Source organism: Lynx canadensis, chromosome X, assembly GCF_007474595.2.
Source record: "Lynx canadensis isolate LIC74 chromosome X, mLynCan4.pri.v2, whole genome shotgun sequence".
In the NCBI taxonomy this organism is placed as follows: Eukaryota; Metazoa; Chordata; class Mammalia; order Carnivora; family Felidae; genus Lynx; species Lynx canadensis.
This window is the reverse complement of record NC_044321.2, coordinates 121,826,778-121,849,848: the sequence shown is the minus strand read 5'-3', so window position 1 is coordinate 121,849,848 and position 23,071 is coordinate 121,826,778. Positions and strand designations below refer to the sequence as shown.

Here is a 23,071-nt window from a genome sequence, read left to right as displayed (position 1 = left end):
TCTCTGCCCCTCCCCCGTTCATGCTCTGTCTCTCTCTGTCCCAAAAATAAATAAACGTTGAAAAAAAAAAAAAATTTAAAAAAAAAAAAAAAACAAATATGTGAAAAGATACATGTTAACTTTAGAAAGAATAATGTGAAAAAAAGGTGCCAGGCCACAGTTTTAACTTCAATGTTTTAATATCATGAAATACAACTACAAAACATTGTACGAGTATATTTTGTTCTCTACATGGAGATGGAATAATACATTTGTGTTTTTACCAGAATCTCTACATACAGCATTAGCCACTGTACCAACGGCTTTCCACAGGGATTTTCTAGTCTTCCCATGAGGTCTTATCATGAATAAAAAAAGCTCACAAATCTTTTCAACCACTGCAGATTTATATTTAGCTTAACATTTTTGTTCAGCTGCTTTGGAGAACTGTTAAGAAATACAAAATTGCCTTAGCCAAGAGTTTTGAGAGGCTAAAGAATTTTGTTGTTTCACGTTGGCCAAGATCTCCCTTATGTTGACATTGCAAAGACACTGTGTACTTCTATGGGGTAAGAAAAAGCGTCTCAATAGCCCTCTTACTACTTAGGAAGGCCAATTACCAGTTCCTTAAAAGTACAGAATATTATAATAGATAGCTATTGGCTAAGCAGCACTTCATGAAAATCCATTATATAAGACAAATAACAGCAACAGAGAGCCATAAAGCCCCACATGTACTAAAGAAAACAAGTTTGGAAATATTTAAACTAAGTGCTTTTCCTACCTCTAAACTGGTTTAACTACATCAAGTAAGAGTAATATCAGCCAATAAAGAAAAAGTAAACTGTGCTAGTGTCCAGAATTAGGTTCAAGAGTATACCTCACAGTTTTCAGCCATTCCAGCTAAGACTTTGTTTATGACCGACAACAACAAAAAAAAAGATGAAAGTAGCATTTACTTTGTTGGAAATAAAAAAAATTAAAATACTGCTAATTTCACAAAATATTTGAAACTAACTTTGTTTTTATAATAAAATGTTTATCTTGTTTTTTAAAGTTTTAACTACCGCTCTTACTGTTCAAAAAAATCAGTCAAAGTAATGTCAACCTTTAGGGATAAACTTTGGGGTACTTAAAATAACATGTTTTGGGGCGCCTGGGTGGCGCAGTCGGTTAAGCGTCCGACTTCAGCCAGGTCACGATCTCGCGGTCCGGGAGTTCGAGCCCCGCGTCGGGCTCTGGGCTGATGGCTCAGAGCCTGGAGCCTGTTTCCGATTCTGTGTCTCCCTCTCTCTCTGCCCCTCCCCCGTTCATGCTCTGTCTCTCTCTGTCCCAAAAATAAATAAACGTTGAAAAAAAAAAAAATTTAAAATAACATGTTTTGAAAACTGAACCACATTTTTAATTGCCAGCATTATGCTTTGGTCTTGGTAGAATCATCTTTGTTTCTTCTTTTTACATCCCAATTATAAACCCTGGCCATATCTGCAAGAATTGTCAAAGAAAATGCAAATGCAATTCTAAAGATAACATATGCAATGACTAAGTAAGTATTCACTCACATGTTGAATCAGAAATCATGCACACAAAATACCGGTAACAGCTAGGATTGTGAGCTATCTTGCTAGAATACCATTTGCTAAGAAAATACTGGAACTAAATTCCACCAATACAAAGTCAAGGCCTCAAGTCAACAACTGTTTAGCATATGTAGCCAACTGAAGCCTTATACTTGACAAAACATGTCCTTGACACTGTCAACAGTTTTAAAGATAGCTCCTCATCCATGAAATTTCAAAGACTGTTGACACCATATCCTTACAGGCAATATTTAAATTAGTACAATTCAATTATCAATAATTTCATCTCTTACCCCCCCTTTGGTTTAATAGGACATTCACTCAATTTATTTTCCTTTCCACAAGCACCACCCTGTGTAGGCCCTCGCATATCAGTGATTTCTTTCATGGACTATGCCTTTGGTGTTGTATCCTAAAGTCACCAGTGTAACTCAGGCCATCTAGATTTTCTCCAATGTTATCCTCTACGAGTTTGATAGCTATTTCCCTGGACTTCTGTGGATCAAATCTCCACATCACGAGTCCCATTCCCAGCCCCTGCTCTAGGCCTCCACCAGGCCTGCCTTCCGTCACCCAAGTACTCAGCAGCCGCTGTGTGCCGCGTGCCGCGTGCCACATGCCGTGGAGAAAAGAACAGGTGCAGCTCCCACGCTTGCAGTGCTCCCGACCTGGCACAGAAAACCAAGTACTGAGTGCAAAGCGCTAAGTAAGCACAGAGAAACAATAAAACACCCTGAGGATCTGAACAGGTATAGAAATGATCTGATACTTGAGCTGTACTAGGAAGGAAACGAAGGAGTAACCCACAGAAACATAAATAGGGGGAAATTGTTCCAGGTGGGAGGAACAAAGTGGAAATGTAAAGGGTGTGGCACATTGGCAGGGGGCAGTGAGGAGAACCGATTGGGGCTACTTGGAACCCAGGTGCACGGGGCGGGGTGAGGGAAGCTGGGGCAGGAAGAGGTCAGGGGCACAAGGTAAGACGGTATGGGACACTTCACTCAGGGCCTCTGTGCATACCTTTCCTGCAACAGGGAGCCACTGAAGTTCTCTATCGCAACCAGAGGAGCAAAAATAGGACGCGTGACTCAGTAAATTCACACTGGAGATAGTGTGAAGGAGAGATGGGAGAAAAACAGACTATAAAACTACTTAGTCTAGGTTCTGGAAGGCCAAAAGGAGAAAATGGACAGAGAGGTTTACAAGGGAAATTTGACAAGAATCTGGTGATTGGTTGGCTCTTGGTGATGAAAGAGGAGTGGAGAGCAACTCCCGAGTTTCTGTCCTGGGGAGTGTGTGGGACCAGTGTCCGCAATAGGAACCAGGAGAGAGAAGTCAGAAAGGAGAGGCACAGATCTGGGTTTCAATACAGCTGCCCCCTCCCTAAGCAGAACACCTGCCTCCACCTCTCTTCTATGCTCGTCTGAACCCTCTACTGCCTTTCAAAACAAACCAAGTTCTAACTTCCCCAAGTCTTCTTTGCACTAATTCCAGCTCATATCTCTTTCCCTAACTTTATATTGCCTTGGCGTGGCATACACGAAATGAACTTATATTTTGCTATGAAATTATGATGTAGCTTTATACATGTTTAGTTCTAACACAGCAAGACTCTGCCGCTCTTTTTTTGCACTGATTCCCTCACCATCCTGTGCCCCATACAGCTTAGCACAGTTGCAGCAACATGGGAGACCCTTAATAAATACTTGCGGATTAAACTATTCAACTGGCTATGAAGGCATCTTGAAAAAATATTTGAAAGAAAAACGCTTATGCATTTTGCAGTTTCCAAACCTTCACAACTCAGGTCAGATTAACCTATCTACAAACTTATTTCAGTATTAGTTCCAAATATGTTATTTATCACTCTCATAAAATCTGCAACTTCAAATTAGCCCAGGAATAAGGATATTCTTCTCATCAAAGTAATGCAAATAAAAGTGTTGAAAATCATCTTTCTCTTTTCCTCCCTTTGCTTTTAGTTAAAGAAAGGATACTGACTTCTGTGGTAGTAAATTGATCTCGAAGAAAGTCAAGGTCTTCCTCAAGGGAATCAAGATTCTTTGTAGCAGTCGATAAATTCTTTTCCAACAATGCCTGGGCTTCATCAATATCATATTCAAGCATCACATTAGCCTGGAGAGAGAAAGTCACAACAATTACTCAACATTCACACAGTGTCTCACAGGGTCGGCAGGAGTTAGGCCAAATCTAGCTGCCCTTTCTTAGAAGTTTTCTTGGACTCCAGATATTCTCCATTCACTTATGCGTTCACACCATAGTGGCAGAGCTGGGTACTCGTGACAGAGACCGTGTGGTCTGCAGAACCAAAATATTTACTCTCTGACCATGGGGCACCTGGGCGGCCCAGTCGGTTGGGCATCCAACTTTGGTTCAGGTCATGATCCCACAGTTTGTAAGTTCGAGCCCCACATCAGGCTCTGTACTGACAGCTTGGAACCTGGAGCCTACTTCAGATTCTGTGTCTCCCTCTCTCCCTGCCCCTTCTCTGCTCACACTCTGTTTCTATTTCAAAAATAAATAAACGTTAAAAACATTTCTTTTAATATTTACTCTCTGACCTTTTACACAAAGTTTATTGATCCCTGGGTTAGAGAATATATTTACATACACTACATCATCGATTCCTCATAAACAACCCTGGTCAGTCAAGTTACCACCTTCTTTACAGCTAAGAAAATGTGGGCTCAAAGAGGTCAGGTTGCCTACACTAATATAGATAGTAAGTAAACAGGAGAATTAAGAGAAAAACCAATGATCAAACATCAAATTCCATCTTTCTACAACCTCCATGATGATAGTAAATTGTATTACATTTGAATCAATTTATTTTCTTACAGTTTATTTAGTTTGAGAGAGGGAGACAGAGGGAGAGAGGGGATTCCAAGCAGGCACCACACTATCAGTGCAGAGCCTGACTCAGGGCTCCATCTCATAAACTGTGAGATCACGACCTGAGCTGAAACCAAGAGTTGGACACTTAACCGACTGAGCCACTCAGGTGCCCCACATTTGAATCAATGTAAATAGCTGTTTCTGGGGCGACTGAGTGGCTCAGTCAGTTAAGTGTCTGACTTTGGCCCAGGTCATGATCTCACATTTTGTGAGTTCGAACCCCGCGTGGGGTCTCTGATGACAGCTCAGAGCCTGGAATCTGTTTCAGATTCTGTGTCTCCTTCCCTCTCTCTGCCTCTCCCCTTCTTGTGCTCTCTCTCTCTAAAATAAATAAACATTAAATTTTAATTTAATTTAAAAAAAGAAAGTTGTTTCTGAGCTTAAGCTTAAGTAATTTAAAAGTTTTCAAATACATATTATGTAATTTGATCCAGTAATGGCAAGCTTTTACTGTCCCCTTCCTTTTCTTCAAATATTTTTTAATGATTTTATTTATATTTGAGAGGGGGGCCGGCAGAGAGGAAGACACAGAATCCGAAGCAGGCTCCAGGTTCTAAGCTGTCAGCACAGAGCCTGACATTGGGTTCGAACTCACGAACAGCAAGATCATGACCTGAGCTGAAGTCGGACGCTTAACCAACTGAACCACCCAGCAGCCCCTATTGTCCCCTTCCTACCTCCAACAGATGTTAGGAACAAAGACAAAGTGACTGTGTTGAATTCTGAAGCTCTGGTGTTACTGCCTACACTTAGAGATGCGGGCATTCTGGAGGTGGGGAACCAAACCTCCTCCAGCACTGAACTCTTCCCATCACCTGACTTACACTGGGCATTTCCTGAACCACTTCCCTCATCTGACAAATGGAATTTAAAAATTACTCAAAAGATGGTTGTAAGGATTAAATCAGACAGACAATATGAAAGTGTCTGGCACAAAGTAGGTGCTGCATAAATAAATACTTACTGACTGAATAACCCAATCCGTGACAGTTAGAAAACTGTATACAAATTCGAATAGGACAAAAAAAAATTCAATGGAAGTACATGTCTCTTAAATCCCAGACCCCAATCTCATTCCCGAGTCAACTGACACTGTCTCTTATTACTGTTTAGTTTTCAGAAAATCTCTACACTTTGGAGCTGTACACGTAGCTTGTTACTTTGTATGAGAACCTGCCTGGGGTAATGAGACCTGTGGACAGTTACCTGGCCCATCAGGAATGGCCTGGATGTCTGGTCAGGCGACTGAGAGGAGTAAGGCAGGAAAAATCACAGACAAGGCCTATGAAATTGTCTAAAATTGAAATATATGGTTTAAAAAATGGACTCCATTTTCAAGGTTTTTTAATCATCTTTTCCCCTTAACTTTAGAGAGAACTAATAAACTCTTATGGAGAAGAAACATTTATCGGAGGTTCAACAGTCCTTTCCATTTTACTTCTCTTGCTCTTCCTTCTGTTACATTTAAACGATACAGCACGAGAGGAAGGGGATGAGGGTTTCAGGTAGTTCTGTCTTGACCAGGAGAGACCCGAGCATATTGTGCAGCTCACCACACTCCTCACCTCAGTCCGTCTCCAGTACAGACCCCTTGAACTCCACCTCTGTTCCTTCCAGGGTCAAAGACAGATGGGCACTTTACCCAGCTCAAACAGTACTGCTATGCCGGGAAAACCATGCTGGTTTACAAATGTAAGCCAAGAAAGCTGTGGCCATTTCGGTTACTTACCCCCAACCACAGACACACTTTATCAGTAGGAGGAACTGAAGCCTTGCAATACAGGTTATCCGCCAGTAAGAATCTAGTCTCCAGTGAGCTGGTGGACTCCTTGGAAAAAAATGACAGTACTGTAAATAGGTCAGTTTAATTAAAAAGGTTATAAAGGAGAGATCACAGATCTGAACCTAAGTCACTGAAAACTGTACCATCACGCCAACTAAGTGTAGTGGCAATAGAAATGAACGCTGGAGCCAGACACCTGCGTGTGGGGGGGATGGATTCTGGATCAGCTACTTACTACCTGTGTAAATTGAGCATTTCACTTGACCTCTCTGTGTCTCAGGTTCCTGGTCTGTAAAATTAGGAAAATTGTCCCTATATCTCTGAAGGCTGTAGCAAGCAGACTACACAAACACAGACACACACACACAACAGTGCCTGGCACAAAGTAAGTGCTATGCAAGAGTCAGCAATTATTACTTCATCAGTGCTTCATGCCCAACCAACCAGTTTTCTGAAGTTTCTTACAAATTTCACCACATGAGTTTATAGATACAGTGGAATACTACTTGGCAATGGGAAAGAATGAAGTCCTGCCATCTGCAAAAATGTGGATGGAACTGGAAGATATTATGCTGAGTGAAACAAGTCAGTCAGAGAAAGACAGATATCATATGTTTTCACTCATATGTGTAATTTGAGAAACTTAACAGAAGACCATGGGGGAAGGGAAGGGGAAAAATAGTTTCAAACAGAGAGGGAGGCAAACCATAAGAGACTCTTGAATACAGAGAAAAAACTGAGGGTTGATGGGGGTAGGGGTGAGGAAGAGGGGTAAATGGGTGATGGGCACTGAGGAGGGCACTTGTTGAGATGAGCACTGGGTGTTGTATGTAAGTGATGAATCATGGGAATCTACTCCCGAAGCCAAAAGCACACTATCTATACTGTAGGTCAGCTAACTTGACAATAAATGATATTAAAAAAAACTTCACCACATAAAATAATGTATTAGAAATACAGTTATCCTGTCAAGTAATAAATCATATACATATACACCTACATATAATCTCTTAAATATAATATGCTTATAAAATTTAATCTTTATAGCCTCTAATGAGTATGGGATTAAGACTCAGCACATTTTCAAATCCAGTTCTGCCAATAACCAGCTATGTGACACTGGTCAAGTGTAACCTCTCTGTAATGGTCCCCTCAACTGTGAAATGAGAACCCAAAACATAATTTCTAAGATTCTTTGCAGATCTGTAAATCTTGGACTCACTCCTTATTCTTAGGGAGAACAACAACAACAAAAACCCTTAGATGCTGTTACCTCAAAATAAGGTATTTTCTTTTTGTATCGAAAATAATTTTGGGGTGCCTGGGTGGCTCAGTTGGTTAAGTGTCTGACTTTGGCTAAGGTTGCAATCTCACAGTTTGTGGGTTCAAGCCCTGCGTCGGGTTCTGGGCTGGCAGCTCAGAGCCTGGAGCCTGCTTCAGATTCTGCATCTCCCTATCTCTCTGCCCTCCCTCCCATTCGTGCTCTCTCTGTCTCTCTCAAAAATAAACAAACATCAAAAAAATTTAAAAAAGAAAATAATTTCAAATTGCATTTAAGTCTTATAAATACTCCATATAAGTAAAATAATCCAAGATGTGTAGACCCTAAAATTAAAGCTGACTTGGAAAAACAAGCCACAAAGCCACATTTATCACAGAAGCACACTGCACATGTACATAAGAATCAAGGCGGCAGACTGGATCTACCAGCACATTCAAATACCAGTAACCAAGGAGTCAAGGAAGATGAATTTCTGCTGAAGTATTCTGGTTCATTCACATTTATAAACAAAAATGCACTTACTTTTTTCTTCTGCATGTATTTTAGAATTTCTAATGTCTGCTTAATTTCAGGAATCTGACCTTTCAGCCTGTGAATAAGAAAAAGGTTGACTTAGTGTTCTGCAGGCAAGAAAAACCCTAGGACACAGTCTTACTGGCTTTGCATTTTCTATCGATATCTTTTTGAGGACTGCTAAAATCATCCATTTGTCAAAACCCACAGAATATGCAACACAACAGTGAACCCTAAGGTAAACTAGGGAGTTTAGTTAATAAAAATATATTATTATTATGTATTGGTTCATCATTCATTTATTTTTTAAGTTAGGCTCTATGCCAAAAGTGGGGCTCGAATTCACGACCCCTAGAGCAAGAACCACATGCTCTACAGATTGAGCCAGCCAGGAGCCCCTTGACTCATCAATTGCAGTCAATGTCCCACTCTGGTGGAGGCTGTTGAGCTGTTGAGAATGGGGGATGCTCTGCATGTTTGGGGAGGCACAGAGTGTATGGGAAACCTCTGTACCTTCTGTTCAACTGTGCTATGGAGATGTGCTCCATAAGTTCTCTAAAAATGAACATCTATTAAAAATTAATCTTAAAAAACGAAACTACTAGCAACTGTCCCAAGTGACATCAATGTCACTGACAAGAAAATAAGAGATAAAAATATGCTGAAAACACTCAAAGTTACTTAGAAGAAAGAATGAAACATTTTTTATTTTGTTGGCACTGAAGGTTAGCTCTTTTCTGTGATGATTAGAGGCTGCCCAAGGTCATAAAATGTTTTGCATGGAAAAATGTGCAAATGTGGGGTCCCTGTCAAATCACAATGGAATCTGCAACAAAACAAACTAAGGATACAGAAACAAAGCTGTGGTTTTTTCAGAATGCATTTAACTAAACGTGACTGGAGATTGGTATGTAAACAAAATTTAAATGTGATGATGAAAATGTACTTATTATAGAAGTGTTGAATCACTATATTGTACACCTGAAGCCAATATAACACTGTATGTTAACTACACTGGAATTTAAATGAAAATTTGATAAACAAAGAAAATATACTTATTATATAAAGGAAGTCACAGCATGCGTGAAAAGCAGCAGGGAAAACTTTATTTTACCCTGTGCTACTGACCTGGCAAGAAGTGTGGTAGAAGAGCTTGCTACTTAAAAAAAAACAGTATCGATACCATAATGTCTTTTTTTAAACATTTATTCATTTTTGACAGAGACAGAGCGTGAGCGGGGGAGGGGCAGAGAGAGAGGGAGACACAGAATCCGAAGCAGGCTCCAGGCTCTGAGCTGTCAGCACAGAGCCCGACATGGGGCTCGAACTCACAGACTGCGAGATCATGACCTGAGCTGAAGTTGGACACTTAACCAAATGAGCCACCCAGACACCTAATACCATACTGTCTTGATGACTACAGCTTTGTAATACAGCTTAAAGTCTGGGATTGTGATGCCCCCAGCTTTGCTTTTCTTTGCCCACATTACTTTGGCTATTTGGGGTCTTTTCTGGTTCCATACAAATTTTAGGATTGTTAGCTCTGTGAAGAATGCTGGTGTCATTTTGATAGGGATTGCACTCACTGAATGTGTAGATTGCTTTTTGGAAATAAAGTCCAGTGAATAATCTAGAAACACATACTTAGCATTTATGTTTTTTACTTAGTTTGAAGGATAATGCTTTGTGAACTCTTTACAAATTCAATATGGATGTTGTAGATCTTCCAATTTTGCTTACTTTTGTATTCTGTGTTGATATAGGTAAATGTTAAGGAGCTATATTTGTAAAATATCTGATACACATACAACATAAGAAGAATGTTCAGATAAAGATTTTTTGGTCATGCCAATGATTTCTAGCATATATTTTTGTATGTAAAAATATTACATGTTATACATAAATTATGGAGCATATATAAATCAATCAGCTGCAGCCCCAGGCAACTTAGGAACCTCATCACCCCTCCCCAGTCTGCTCCATCCCAAGAGATAGCAGCTCTCCTGAACCATATGCCTACAGCCCCTTTTTCTCTTTTTCAAGAGTTTCATCACATTTACGTACATTCCCAAATAATATATTCTTTGCAGGTTTCTTGGCTTAATACAATCTCGTGTTATATGTGGTTTTCTTGGGTTTGCTTTTTTAACTCAGTTAGGTTCCTAAGACTTGTTCATTCATTTTCAGCTGTGTAACATTAAATTCTGAATATAGCACATCTTCTTTATCTACTCTCTTGCCAGTGGACAGTTGGGTCAGTTCTACGTCATTGTTATTATATGAACAACAGAAATCTCTAAGTTCCAGGAATGGGTAGCGGAGTGAGAAGGGAGATGGAGGCTTAGAAGGGAAGCAAACCAAATCTTCAAAAGGGGAGTACAGCTAAAGGAGAACTTTCTAGGTGTTTTCTCCTCCATCTAAATTGCTCTGGGTGAATCACCTTACCTACTCTGTCATTGCTACGGGGTGGAAAAAGAGTAGAACTGACCAGAAGCAGAGAGGTCAGGCTGAGGAGCTGAGAAGACAAATACTGGTCCCCAGTCATCCCCTTCCCCTCACTCCTACTCCCAGGAGTGATGACACCAAAGACAGCCAAGGGCGGAGGAACTAAAAGAATCCTCAGAGACCAAGTCACCTGGTTGGGGAGAAGGGACATTTGTCCAATGGTGGTGTCCTAGACTATAACACTAACAGCATTCTTCCTACCCCTACTCACCAGGAGGGGCTTAAATTACTCCCACCTCCACATTACTCCATGACTGGCCAAAGTAACTGGTATCCCTGAGGGAATGTGAGCTGATGGGGAAAAGAAATGATAATCTGATAAACACAACTACAATAAAAAAAGACAATTAAATTCAACAATGTCCATCAGATGAAACAAAATGAAATACTAAAAGATTAGATTATCAATAAGTATTTAAAAATACCTCAGAGAGCAAAAAAAGGATTATTGGTAATATGAAGAAGAAACAAGTAGCTATAAGAAGAACCAACCAGAATGACTAGGTATAAAACGTAATGGCTCAAATAAGGAACTCATGGACATCCATCTAATCGCCAAAAGTCAAATTACCAAAGTCAGAAGAGAGGAAATAATAGAGAAATGGAAGGCAGAATTAGAAGCATCAACATCTATATTGACAGGAATTCCAAAAGGAGAAAAAAATTAACAGAAAAAAATGCAAAAAATGATAATCACAAAATTTCCGGTTAAAGAACAATAAAAGGCATACAATTCAGGTGTTAGGAGATTACCACAAGAGAATTATGAAATACTAAAGAACTTCTATACTGAAGGTGAAGTTAAAGACAAATGACAGGCTGCAAGGAACCATTTACAGCATATGTAAAGACAGAGGTTAGTATGCAAACTACTACATAGAGCCATCTGCTGCAAAACAACTCAATCGTGCACAAAAAAATCGTTTTTGTTGCATAGCTGATATCAGAGGTGAGGGAAGTTCCAGAAAAAAATTAAAGGGTAAAAAACTGGAAAAGGCTTTGGGTTGAGCAGTGAGACCTACAGAAAAGTAAGCATCATGAGTCAGGTGCCACTGTGGGCTGCAGACCTAGGCCTGCCCTCCACCCCCCACCCAGCAGCTCAGTGGAGGAGCTCGCATATTAAGTGCCAGAACAGGAACAGGCTTGTATACAATAGGCACTCCTGGCAAAAGCAAAACCCTCTATGGATAAAGGCAAACCACACAGCTATATCCATACTAAAAGAAAGCAGACATACAGCTCGGTAAGAAAGACAAAAGATAGCCACACACAAATTCCAGTGAATTAAAACAAAAGAGATGATGATATCAAAAGTACCCAAAAAGAAAAATTAGTTTATCTAAAAAGAAAGGCTAGGTTTAAAACAATAACCTTATGTTGTTTCCATGGAACACCCTTAAACAGAAATAATAAACAGGTAGACAATGAAGAGACAGAAGAGATTCATCAAGAAAATGTTACCCGAAAAAAGCTGGAACAGCTGTAAGCATTCAACAAAACAGACCTGAAACAATAAGCATTATTTTATATAGGGTTAAGTTCACCAAAACATAGTAATTCTCAAACTGCATGTGCCTGATAATGTAGACTAAAAAGGTTTTAAAAAGGGATACAAATTGTCCCAGGTTCAGAGGGGAGACCAGCCCTCCCACCTGTAACCGTCCCAACAGCCAGAGAAAACACACACCCTGTTAGCTGGAAGGCAGCGGAGAGCCACTGAGGGTGGCAGGGACCACAGGGGTGACCCCTGCGAGGGAAGCAACTTGGAAGTGAGCTGATCTCCTGCAGCTACTTTACCACATAATAGGTAGGGGATGCTTCTCTTTATAGAAGTATACCAGCTTATTAATAAATTTAAAAATAACTGAACTAGAACATCATTTTGCAACTCACAACGAATGGATCCAGCATGGAGTATCATAAAAAGAGACAACTAGATACTATCTACCTCTTAATGGAAAAACGTTACACAAACCTATGAAGCAGTACTGTCAAAAAACCACAAAAACCCTGAATACAATTAAGACCGTAGATCCAACTGCCAATTTATAGTATTGAGAGGACAAAGAGAGAGGACAAAGAAACATGCTAGAAAGTTTCACAACTGCTTCAAAATTTAGCAACATACTTCTGAATAACCCATGGATTATAAAGATCTAAATGTGAAAAGATAAAACAATAAAACTTAAAGAATAAAACATGAAGAGGATATCTTCATGAACCTGGGATAGGAAAGTATTGCTTAAATAGGATACAAAAAAGCACTGACTAGTAAGGAAAAAGATTGTTAAACTGCACAACATTACAATTAAATAGTGCTGAGTCAAATACTATGTCCACAGTATATCCACTAAAAAAAGAAATTGAAAGCCTACCACACACCATACATAAATTTCTAGATTAAGACGTTAAACGTGAAAAGCAAAATTTTAAAACTTTTATAAGAAAACATAGAAGTTTGTCTTTTTAAACACAAATATAAGGATAGGATTTCTTAAACAAGACACAAAAAAATATTAAGGGAAATTTTAATCGAAAACATTTAAATTAAGAACTACTCATCAGAAGAAACCATAAGAAAAAAGGCAAATCACAAAAGGAAGAAAAATTTCTCACCCATATAACTTAAAAGGATTAGTATCCAATATACAGTTGACCTTTGACAATGCAGGGTTGACAAAATTCCCCCATACGGTCAAAAATCCATGTATAGGGGTGCCTGGGTGGCTCAGTTGGTTAAGCATCTGACTATTGATTTTGGCTCAGGTCATGATCTCATGGTTCGCGGGATTGAGCCCCGAGTCAGTCTTCTGTGCTGATAGCACAGAGCCTGCTTGGGATTCAGTCTCTCCTTCTCTCTGCCCCTCCCCTGCTTATGCTCCTTCTCTGTCTCTCTCAAAATAAATAAATAAACTTAAAAAAACAAGAACACATATTTTTAAAAATCCACATATAACTTTTGACTCCCTCAAAAACTTAACTACTAATAGCCTGTTGACTGGAAGCCTTACTGATAACATAAAAAGTCAATAAACATGTATTTTATATAATATGTGATATGTATTATAGACTGTATTCTTACAGTAATACCTGACGTTTTCTTATTTTTTTCCAGTATTTCAAGGCTACGTGGTTCATCTGTGAGTTTTTTTCAAAAGGTCACACATCCTCAAAAAATTTTTTATATAATATGTGATATGTATTATAGACTGTATTCTTACAGTAATACCTGACGTTTTCTTATTTTTTTCCAGTATTTCAAGGCTACGTGGTTCATCTGTGAGTTTTTTTCAAAAGGTCACACATCCTCAAAAAATATATATACGCACACATATATCATACACATAAACACACACACACCCTCTTACTCCATTTTCTATTTCTTTTGCATTTATTGCCTTCTAACCTACTGTATACTCTAGTTCTGTTTTCTGGTTGGAATGCCAGCTCCATGAGGACACAAATTCTTATCTGTTTTGTTCACTGATATATACTAAGTATTTAGGATGATGCCACATATTAGGTGCACAACAAATATTAATTCTATTGAACTGTGTGTTTACTATCTACATTCCATTAGACTGCAACATCTCCAAGGGCAGGGACTGTCTGTTTTGTTAACTGATATACCCCAAATGTACCTAATTAGGAAGACTGCAGGTGCACACTGCAATTTTTATCTCTCACATTCAGGCCTAGAGCATATATAAACCTGGAGTGAGTACCCTACTATACCACACAGTACTAGAGTTAGCAATATAACTTTGATACACAAATTTCCTCCTCACTCCCAGGGCTTGATCCTGAGGCCCATTTTCTTCTCTATCTATAACCTCCCTGTGGGTGACCTGAAATCCAATGGCTTTATTCTTCTTCTTAAAATGAAAATAAACTTTATTACAAAATCGGTATGTGAGAGGCGCCTGGGTGGCTCAGTCCATTAAGTGTCCGACTCTTGGTTTCAGCTCAGGTCATGATCCCAGAGTTGTGGGATTGAGCCCTGCATTGGGCTCCATGCTGACAGCGCAGAGTCTACTTGGGATTCTCTCTCACTCCCTCGCTCTCTACCCTTCCCTCACTCACGCTACCTCTCTCTCTCTCTCTCTCAAAAATAAACTTTAAAAAAGCAGCATATGAATATTGTAGAAATTTAACAATACAGATGACCAAATTTCTAAAAATGCCATATTCCCACCACCCAAAGATTATCACTGTTAATACACCATTAGTGTACTTCCAAATATTTGTGTACATATACAATTTTTTTCCAAAACGAGAGCATACCATAGTGTTTTCTATCCTGCCTTTTTCTGCTAACATTCTCTATCTGTTCATGTCAATAACTTCTCATCTTATTTAATACCCAGCCCATATTCAAATTACCCTGTCACCAAAATCAAATGAGAAAATATGTCTAAAGAAACTTTTGCATTTTAACATAAATGGCACCTTATGCCCAGGTGACCCTCCTTCCTTTAGTCTGCCTCCAAAACTCATACCCAGCCTTCAGAATTCTACAGAGCCATATGCTCTTCTTGGAAGCTTCCCCTGAACCTCCTTGCCCCCCTCCAGATCACACCTCTCCCTTGCTAACTCATTCCTTTGCACCAAAGTATCTTGACTGTTATTCTTTATGTACTTATCTTATTTACATATCTATCATGCCACTAGACTGTGTCCCTGTTGAGAGCAGATACTGGACCTGATTTCACCCAAACAGGATCTGGCACCTAGTCGGAATTCCATAAATATTTAACTGACAGAAGAATGCTGCGTTTGTGCACAGCAGATATCCGCAAATATTTACTACAGTGAACTGACTTTATAAGCTACTATAAAAATACAGGGAGGGGCGCCTGGGTGGCGCAGTCGGTTAAGCGTCCGACTTCAGCCAGGTCACGATCTCGCGGTCCGTGAGTTCGAGCCCCGCATCAGGCTCTGGGCTGATGGCTCGGAGCCTGGAGCCTGTTTCCGATTCTGTGTCTCCCTCTCTCTCTGCCCCTCCCCCGTTCATGCTCTGTCTCTCTCTGTCCCAAAAATAAATAAAAACGTTGAAAAAAAAAATTTAAAAAAAATAAAAATAAAAATACAGGGAAATAAACAAGTAAAAGCAAGGATCCATTTGTCCTATGCCTATTAGTTATGAAATTTCAGGAAAATCATAACCTCTATGCATCTCTCATCTCATCAGAAAAATAAGGATGAACTAGAGATTTAAGATGTTATGACCCTAGGTGCTTTGGAATAAGGTCTTCAATATTCATTCTATTATGTTTTCAAAACCATCTTTAGACTAATAACACCAAGTACTGGCAAGGATGTGAAACAATTGGAACTCCCATACATTGCTGGTGGGAGTGAAATGTGGTATAGCCACCTTGGAGAACTTTTGGCAGTTTCCTCATAAAATTGAACATTATACTTACAGGTCAGCAATTCTAACCTTAGGTAATTACTCAGAAGAAGAAAACATACACATGCACAAAGACTTCAAACGCAATGGGGAAACAACCTAAATGTCCATTGGCAGGCAAATAGACAAAAATAGATAAAACCTGGATGGAACTAGAGGGTATCATGCTAAGCTAAATTAGTCAGAGAAAGACAAATATATGACTTCACTCATATGAGGACTTTACGATACAAAACACATTAACATAAGGGACTCTTAAATATGGAGAACAAACTGAGGGTTGCTGGAGGGGTTGTGGGTTGGGGGTGGGCTAAATGGGCAAGGGGCATGAAGGAAGACCCTTGGGATGAGCACTGGGTGTTATACATAGGGGATGAATTACTGGAATGTACTTCTGAAATCATTATTGCACTATATGCTAACTAACTTGGATGTAAACTTAAAAGATAGATAGATAGATAGATGATAGATAGATAGATAGATAGATAGATAGATACAACTCAGGCAACAACAGATGTTGGTGAGGATGCAGAGAAAGAGCATCTCTTTTGCAATGCTGGTGGGAATGCAAACTGGTACAGCCCCTCTGGAAACAGTATGGAGGTTCCTCAAACAATTAAAAATAGAACTACCCTACAACCCAGCAATTGTACTACTAGGTATTTATCCAAGGGATCCAAGTATGCTGTTTTGAAGGGACACATGCACCCCCATGTTTATAGCAGCACTATGAACAATAGCCAAAGTATGGAAAGAGCCCAAATGTCCATTGATGGATGAATGGATAAAGAAGATGTGGTATATAGATACAATGGAGTATTACTCAGCCATCAAAAAGAATGGAACCTTGCCATTTGCAACTACGTGGATGGAACTGGAGGGTATGATGCTAAGTGAAATTAGAGAAAGACAAATATATGACTTCACTCATATGAGGACTTTAAGATACAAAACAGATGAACATAAGGGAAGAGAAGCAAATTTAACATAAAAACAGGGAGGAGGGCAAAACATAAGAGACTCTTAAATATGGAGAATAAACAGAGGGTTGCCTGAAGGGCTGCGGGGGGATGGGCTAAATGGGTAAGGGGCATTAAGGAATCTACTCCTGAAATCACTGTTGCACTATATACTAACTTGGATATAAATTAAAAAATAAATAGCACATCACATAGAAAAAAAATAGATAAAAATTGTGGTACATACATACAATGGAACAAGATTCAGCAGTAAAAAGAAATTAACCCACTGACACACACAAAACCATGGATGACTCTTAAAAGCATTATACGAAGTGTAAAAATCCTGACATAAAATAGTAGTTACTACATGCTTTCGTTTATATGAAGTTCACAAACAGACAAAACAAATTTATGGTGAAAACAATCAGAACAGTGGTCAGCTCTGGGAGTGGGCAGGACTGGCCAGAAAGGGGCAGGAGGGAACTTCCTACAGTAATAGGAATGTTCTACATATTGATCTGGGCAATGGTTACAGAAGTGGATCCATCTGTGAAAATTCATCAAACTAAAATTCAAGATCTGACCTTTTTTTTTGAGAGAGAGAGAGAGAGAGCGCGCGCGCGCATGTGAGCAGTAGAGGGAGAAAGACAAAATCTTGAGCAGGCTCCACACCCAGTGCGGAGCCCGAGTGGGGCTCGATCTCACAACCTAAGATCATGACCTGAGCTGAAATCAAGAGTCAGATGCTTAACTGACTGAGCCATCCAGGCACCCCTGGACATTTCATTATATGTAAATTATGCCTTAATTCTTAAAAAGTTTAAGCCATACAAGATTAACCAAAAAGAAAAAAAAAACCTCTTGTAAATTTTTACACTTACCTCCTTTTCTTTTGAGCAAGATTGAGCTCCATAAACTTATACTTCTGGTACTGTTCATCCAGCTTCTTCAGTACTATATCTGCAGTCTCATTCCCGGGCTGTTTCATGAAGGAATCCACATCTTCCTTTATTATCAAAAATAACACATGACAAATTTTAGAATTTATACCTCTAAGCTGATTTTTGAGTGCTTCAACTTTATCTTTAAAACATAAAAGAAAAAAAAGAAGCTTGTATTTCCTTTCTCCAAAGGCTTGTTTTTAACTAAAAAAGTAGTTATAAAAAGCATTTCAGACATCGCACATACATTATGTATCCAATTTATTCTTCCTCCGCCTTCCTCTTTTTATTTATATATATGGAAAGAAAGATGACCTTACCTGCTTTATGCACCCCCAGGTGGCTCTAGTAATGAAATGAAAATGGTAATGAAAATTACCAACAAACACATTGCCTAGTCACATGCCCCAGCCACAAAACAACTCAGATTGTATGCCAAAATTATCGACTAAGTTTTTTTTTAATGTAGGCTCCATGTCCAACATGGGGCTTGAACTCATGACCCTGAGACCAAGACTCACATGCTCTACCAACTGAGCCAGCCAGGTGCCCCTCGACTAAAATTTTTAATTCAACAAGTTCTGCCACTGAAATCATGTTAAATATGGTCATTTGGTTCCCAAGGCAAGCCACAAATACCTCCTTAAGTATCAACTGGTCAAAATAAAATAAACCTGAAAGGCAAACGGAACAATCTTTTGTAACAGGAATAATTACGCAAAAAAAAAAGTAGTCAAACTGAATAGCATTTTTTAAAACGTATACTACATCCTGGTCCTTAAAGAAAAGCTAGTTAATTAAATAAGGATCAAGAACTAGATGAAAATATGTGGAAGCTTTAAGCCAATCCTACTAGAGCTTTCCAGCACTTAAAAGAACGTTTTTCCTTCACTGTACGTTAAATTCAACTACCTTATGGTTTCTGCAATCTCTAGATCATTACTCTTACCCATGCTTACTAGCTATAAGGGAATATTTCAGCTAAAGCAAGACAAGAAGCAAATGAAAGAGAAACACAGCAAGGGAGTGAACCATGAGGCCATCAAAATTATCGGTCTAACAAAGCAAAAGAAACTGAAAAGGTGAGGCTGGGGGCAATGGCTGAACTCTGCATGTAAAATGGAGACACATCTTCCTAGAAGGGTCACTGCAGGAAAGAGATCTAAATTAAAGTTTCTAGCACATGGTAAACATTACTAGGAGCTTAGAGTCTAGCAAGGAGAATTAACTGTAGCAGCACAGCATTGTGGCTACAACACAGGGCCTGCCTGGTTTGAATCCTGGCTTCACCACATACTAGATGTGTTCACTTCGGGGAAGCTACTGAACCTCTCTCTTTGCCTCAACTTTCTCATCTGTAAAATGAGAATACCTTTTCCTCACAGGGGATTAAATGAGTTAGCATATGTCAAATGCTTAGAAGAATACATGACAGGTAATAAGTGCTCAACAAACATTAGCTATGTGTATAATACAATCAGCTGAGGGAACTGATGAAAGTGCCAAGCATTCTGTCTTGGGGTAGTGGTAGTGCTCAAGCAAAACTACAGAGAGGTCCTATCTGAACTAGATGTTGAGAGATTAAGAGGTCAGCCACTAGGCAAAGGGGAAAGAGACAATTCCAGCAAAGAAAACAAACTACTGCACCAGTGGGAATGGAGAAAAGGATGAGGTCTTTTAACCAATACAGTGTACTACCTCCTATCATCAAAGAAACTAATACATATTCAGCATCTACTTGGAATACTGAAAGTACATATTGCTTCCCACGGCAACTAAGCATTGTTATCCCTATTACACTTAAAGCCACTGGGGCTCAAAGCGGTAAAATAATATGCTCAACATGAGGCAGTAATTGGGAAGTCCAGGCAGGATTCAAACCCTGGTCTGTTTAGAAGCCAATGTTCTTTCTACAGTACATGTTATTCAAATAATACATAAAAATTAGGCTGCTTATATATTATATTAGATTGCATATATATTATGTCATACTGGTAGAAAGTTAAAGGTCTAGAAAAAATAACCCATAGCAGTTTTAGGGGGAAATGGCATTTTAAGATAAGACTTTATAAAGTGTCAGATAAAGTGTATCCTCTGGAATTAGATTTTTGAAGTCACCTCTCGCTGAGGACCAAGAATGCAGTGTTCAAGGCACTGTGGAAATTGAATTCAACGTCTAGTTATGAGATTATACTACGTGTCAGGCGCTGTGCTAGGACTAGGAGAAATGACACTGAGCCAAGATGACCACCTCACTTTCCTCCCACTGGCAGAGCAGAATGTATAAATAGTGGCTCTGGTGCTCCACAGACTGCCCAAGTTCAAATCCTCAGTCACCTGCTTACGCACCATGACTCGGGGCAAGTTACTTAAGTACCCCAGTTTCATCATCTACAAAATGGAAATGATAACCATACTCGCCCCCCTAGAGTTCTGTAAAAGCATCAGGAAAGCGGCTGGCAGTCAACAAATTTTGTCTCTTGTTACCATTAGTTGGGAAATGAATGGAAAGAAATAAATGGTACAAAATAACAAAAGAAAACAACTACAAAATTGAATCACCAAATGCAACTATGCAATAGAGTGTATATAAAAGTGGTCTAAATAAAGAATAAATTGGGTCCATCGAACGATGTACGATATCATTAACAAAGAGGTGGAGATACGGCAATATAGGTACAACCCAAAAGGTCGAGAACACTTCATTAAGACTTTACAGCAGCTCAGTCAGAAGTGAGTGAGGAAAGACGGAGGATACTGGGCTGAAGGCCAGTCGGGTTCTCTCACTCAGTTTTCAAAAACCATTTCTAGAGCAGCCTGATGGAAGAACAGTGTTGAAAGCATCTAGTTGCTTCTCTCTGGTTGGACTTCCGCTGAACTCCCTGTTCTGTGAAGCCTCCAAATTGCATTCCCTGCCTCCTCTCTCAACTCCACACCGTTAATTCTCTTCCAGCGTTAGAATGACGTACCTAAAACCAAATATGACCACATCGTGCCTTTCCGTAGACACTTTCTAACGACAGCCCGGTGCCTACTGCACACAGCCTCGATTCCTTAGGACACACGAGGCCTTCGCACTCGGCCTCCACGCTACTTTCCCATCGGTGTCTCCTTCCACTCCGGCCAGGCGGCAGGCCACTGCGCCCCTTCAACGCACCGGTAAATTTCCTACTGTCACACCTGGGCACCAGCTGTTCTGCCTACTCATTGTACCCTAAGTCACCAAAACCGCCGGTCGCTCCAGCCTGCAGGCTGAGTCTCTCTCCGGCTTCTCGCCGCCTCCCCCTTTCCCTTTCCCAGCAGCAGAGGGTGAACACCGGCACCCGGGGGGGGGGGGGGGGGCGGCCCCTCAGACCGCCCCGCCCCGCCCCACAGGCCTCACGCCCGGCGCCCCCTTCCCTTCACCGACCGCGTTTCCCCGGGCGGGTCCCGGCACAGTTCAGCGCGTCTAGGCGCCGAGGGGACAGCGGACGAAGGGCTCCCCCAGGTCCATCACCTCCACTCCTCCCCCCGTAGTCAAAGCCGGACTGGAGGCGAGAAAGGAAGGGGTTGCCCGCGGGGCCTACGCCAAGATCCTGAGGACCAGCGTGCCTCTTACCACAAACACGGCCTCAGGAATCCCCAGGTGGAGCCGCCGGCCGTTCCCTGCGGCCACTTCTCCTAATCCACAACCGTCCTTAGCGGCCGCCATCTTGGGAAAGCGAGCGCGCGACTAGCCGCCTCTCGAGCCGCCAACGGCCGGTGGCCCCTGATTGGCTCGCTCACAGCTGCAGGCCCGCCCCACTCTTGTGAATCTGCGCGTTCATAGGCGCGCAGGAAGTAGCCCCTCCTTCTCTCGGAGGAGGAGGAGGTGCCTAACCTATGGGTACCGATTGGCTGCGAGCAGGTGAGTGACAAGTGACGAAGTGTCGCGAGGGAGATGCCGGCTTTGCGGGAAGAACCCATGCGGACTCCGGGAAAGAGGGGTACAGGGGATTTTGTGGGTGGGAGGACTCGAGGGCCCTTAGAATCAGAGGTCCAACTGGAACGCCACTACCGCGCCAAAACGGGCAGCACCCTCCAGAATGGTCTTTGAAGCGACTCGATCCCCCTGTCAGCTTCAAGGTGAACCAGGGACTAGACGCCATCGGGGAGCCTTGGTGTCGGTGCCTTTCTGGTCCCACCATCCCAGCGAGCTTCCTGGCCCTCAGAGGGGACTGGTTTTGTGCCTGCTTCGGTATGGAGCCGTTGGCCCGCTTTTAATAAATACCCAGCCCATTGCACCAACCTTTCCCAAAAGCCACCTTTGATCACAATCTTGCCACCCCAACTCAAACGTTTTCAAAACTTCATGTTCTACATACAAAAGCCTAAACTCTTCCGAGGCTTCCAGTCCTAAGGCCTTCCCCAATGTCGTCCGCCACTACAACCCTTTGAAAGCAAGTGCGCTATACAGACCTAAGTAATTATTCTTTGGTCTCCTTTCTAACAACTAACCACCCTGCTCCTTCCTGCTTTTGCTTACATTGGAGTGCTTTCCAGTGAAGCGGTGCTCCATCCATTCACACAAACCCTACCATAAGCCAGCTCGTTGACGAATAAAGGATGTTAGTTTCTCTTACTCAGTGGGGATACATATGTAATGATAATACTGATTAACATTTATCAAAGGCTAATTATGTGCCAGTCACTGAGTATGTGATTTAATCACAGCAAGCCCAGTGTGACAGGGAATATTTTCACCCACAGTTTATAGACAAACTAAAGAACCTTAAAAATGAACTGATAAAGCTTTGGGGTGATTGTGGGGTGGTCCGGAGCTGACAGCCAAGAAAGAATTGTTGAAGATGTCTTTGGTGCAAAAAGGTGATTTTATTAAAGCATAGGGACAGGACCTGTGGGCAGGAAGAGGTGCACTGGGGTCGTGATGGGTAACTGTTTGTATACCCACAGGTTGGGGGGGGGGGCTTAGGGACAGGGTAAGTCTCTAAGGAATCTTGGAAGCAAGGTTTCCAGGACCTTGGGGAACTATCTGTTGCTAGGAAAATGCCATTTATTACCATTTAGTAAAACCTCAGTCATGAGACCCTTCAGATGTATATTAGGGAGCCATAAGCTTGAAGTATGATTGCCAGCATATATCCTGGGGCAGTTGAGATAAGGAAGTTTCCAAAGAAGTTTTATACATTAAAGTAGACTTACAGGTTCCTGGGGGTGG

At 40.9% G+C, this 23,071-nt stretch overlaps 1 protein-coding gene across 1 annotated transcript; it reads right to left on the bottom strand.

Moving 5' to 3' along the window:
• Positions 1–1,002: 1,002 nt before the first annotated feature.
• VBP1 (VHL binding protein 1) lies at positions 1,003–21,595 on the bottom strand. Its single transcript, XM_030305644.1, has 7 exons — positions 21,473–21,595; positions 17,815–17,939; positions 8,063–8,129; positions 6,205–6,303; positions 3,557–3,695; positions 1,358–1,464; positions 1,003–1,123 (listed from the first exon to the last, which is right to left on the bottom strand). The coding sequence occupies exons 1-6, from the start codon at positions 21,563–21,565 to the stop codon at positions 1,394–1,396; spliced, it is 594 nt and encodes a 197-aa protein (XP_030161504.1). The 5' UTR covers positions 21,566–21,595; the 3' UTR covers positions 1,003–1,123; positions 1,358–1,393.
• Positions 21,596–23,071: the final 1,476 nt, after the last annotated feature.

Coding starts and splice junctions, on each gene's coding strand:
- VBP1 (XM_030305644.1), bottom strand. CDS start 21,565: ATGGCGGCCGCTAAGGACGGTTGTGGATTAGGAGAAGTGGCCGCAGGG. Junction 6,304..8,062: donor AATACATGCAGAAGAAAAAA/GTAAGTGCATTT, acceptor TTTTTTTCCAAG/GAGTCCACCAGCTCACTGGA. Junction 3,696..6,204: donor AAGTGTGTCTGTGGTTGGGG/GTAAGTAACCGA, acceptor TTCTCTCTCCAG/GCTAATGTGATGCTTGAATA.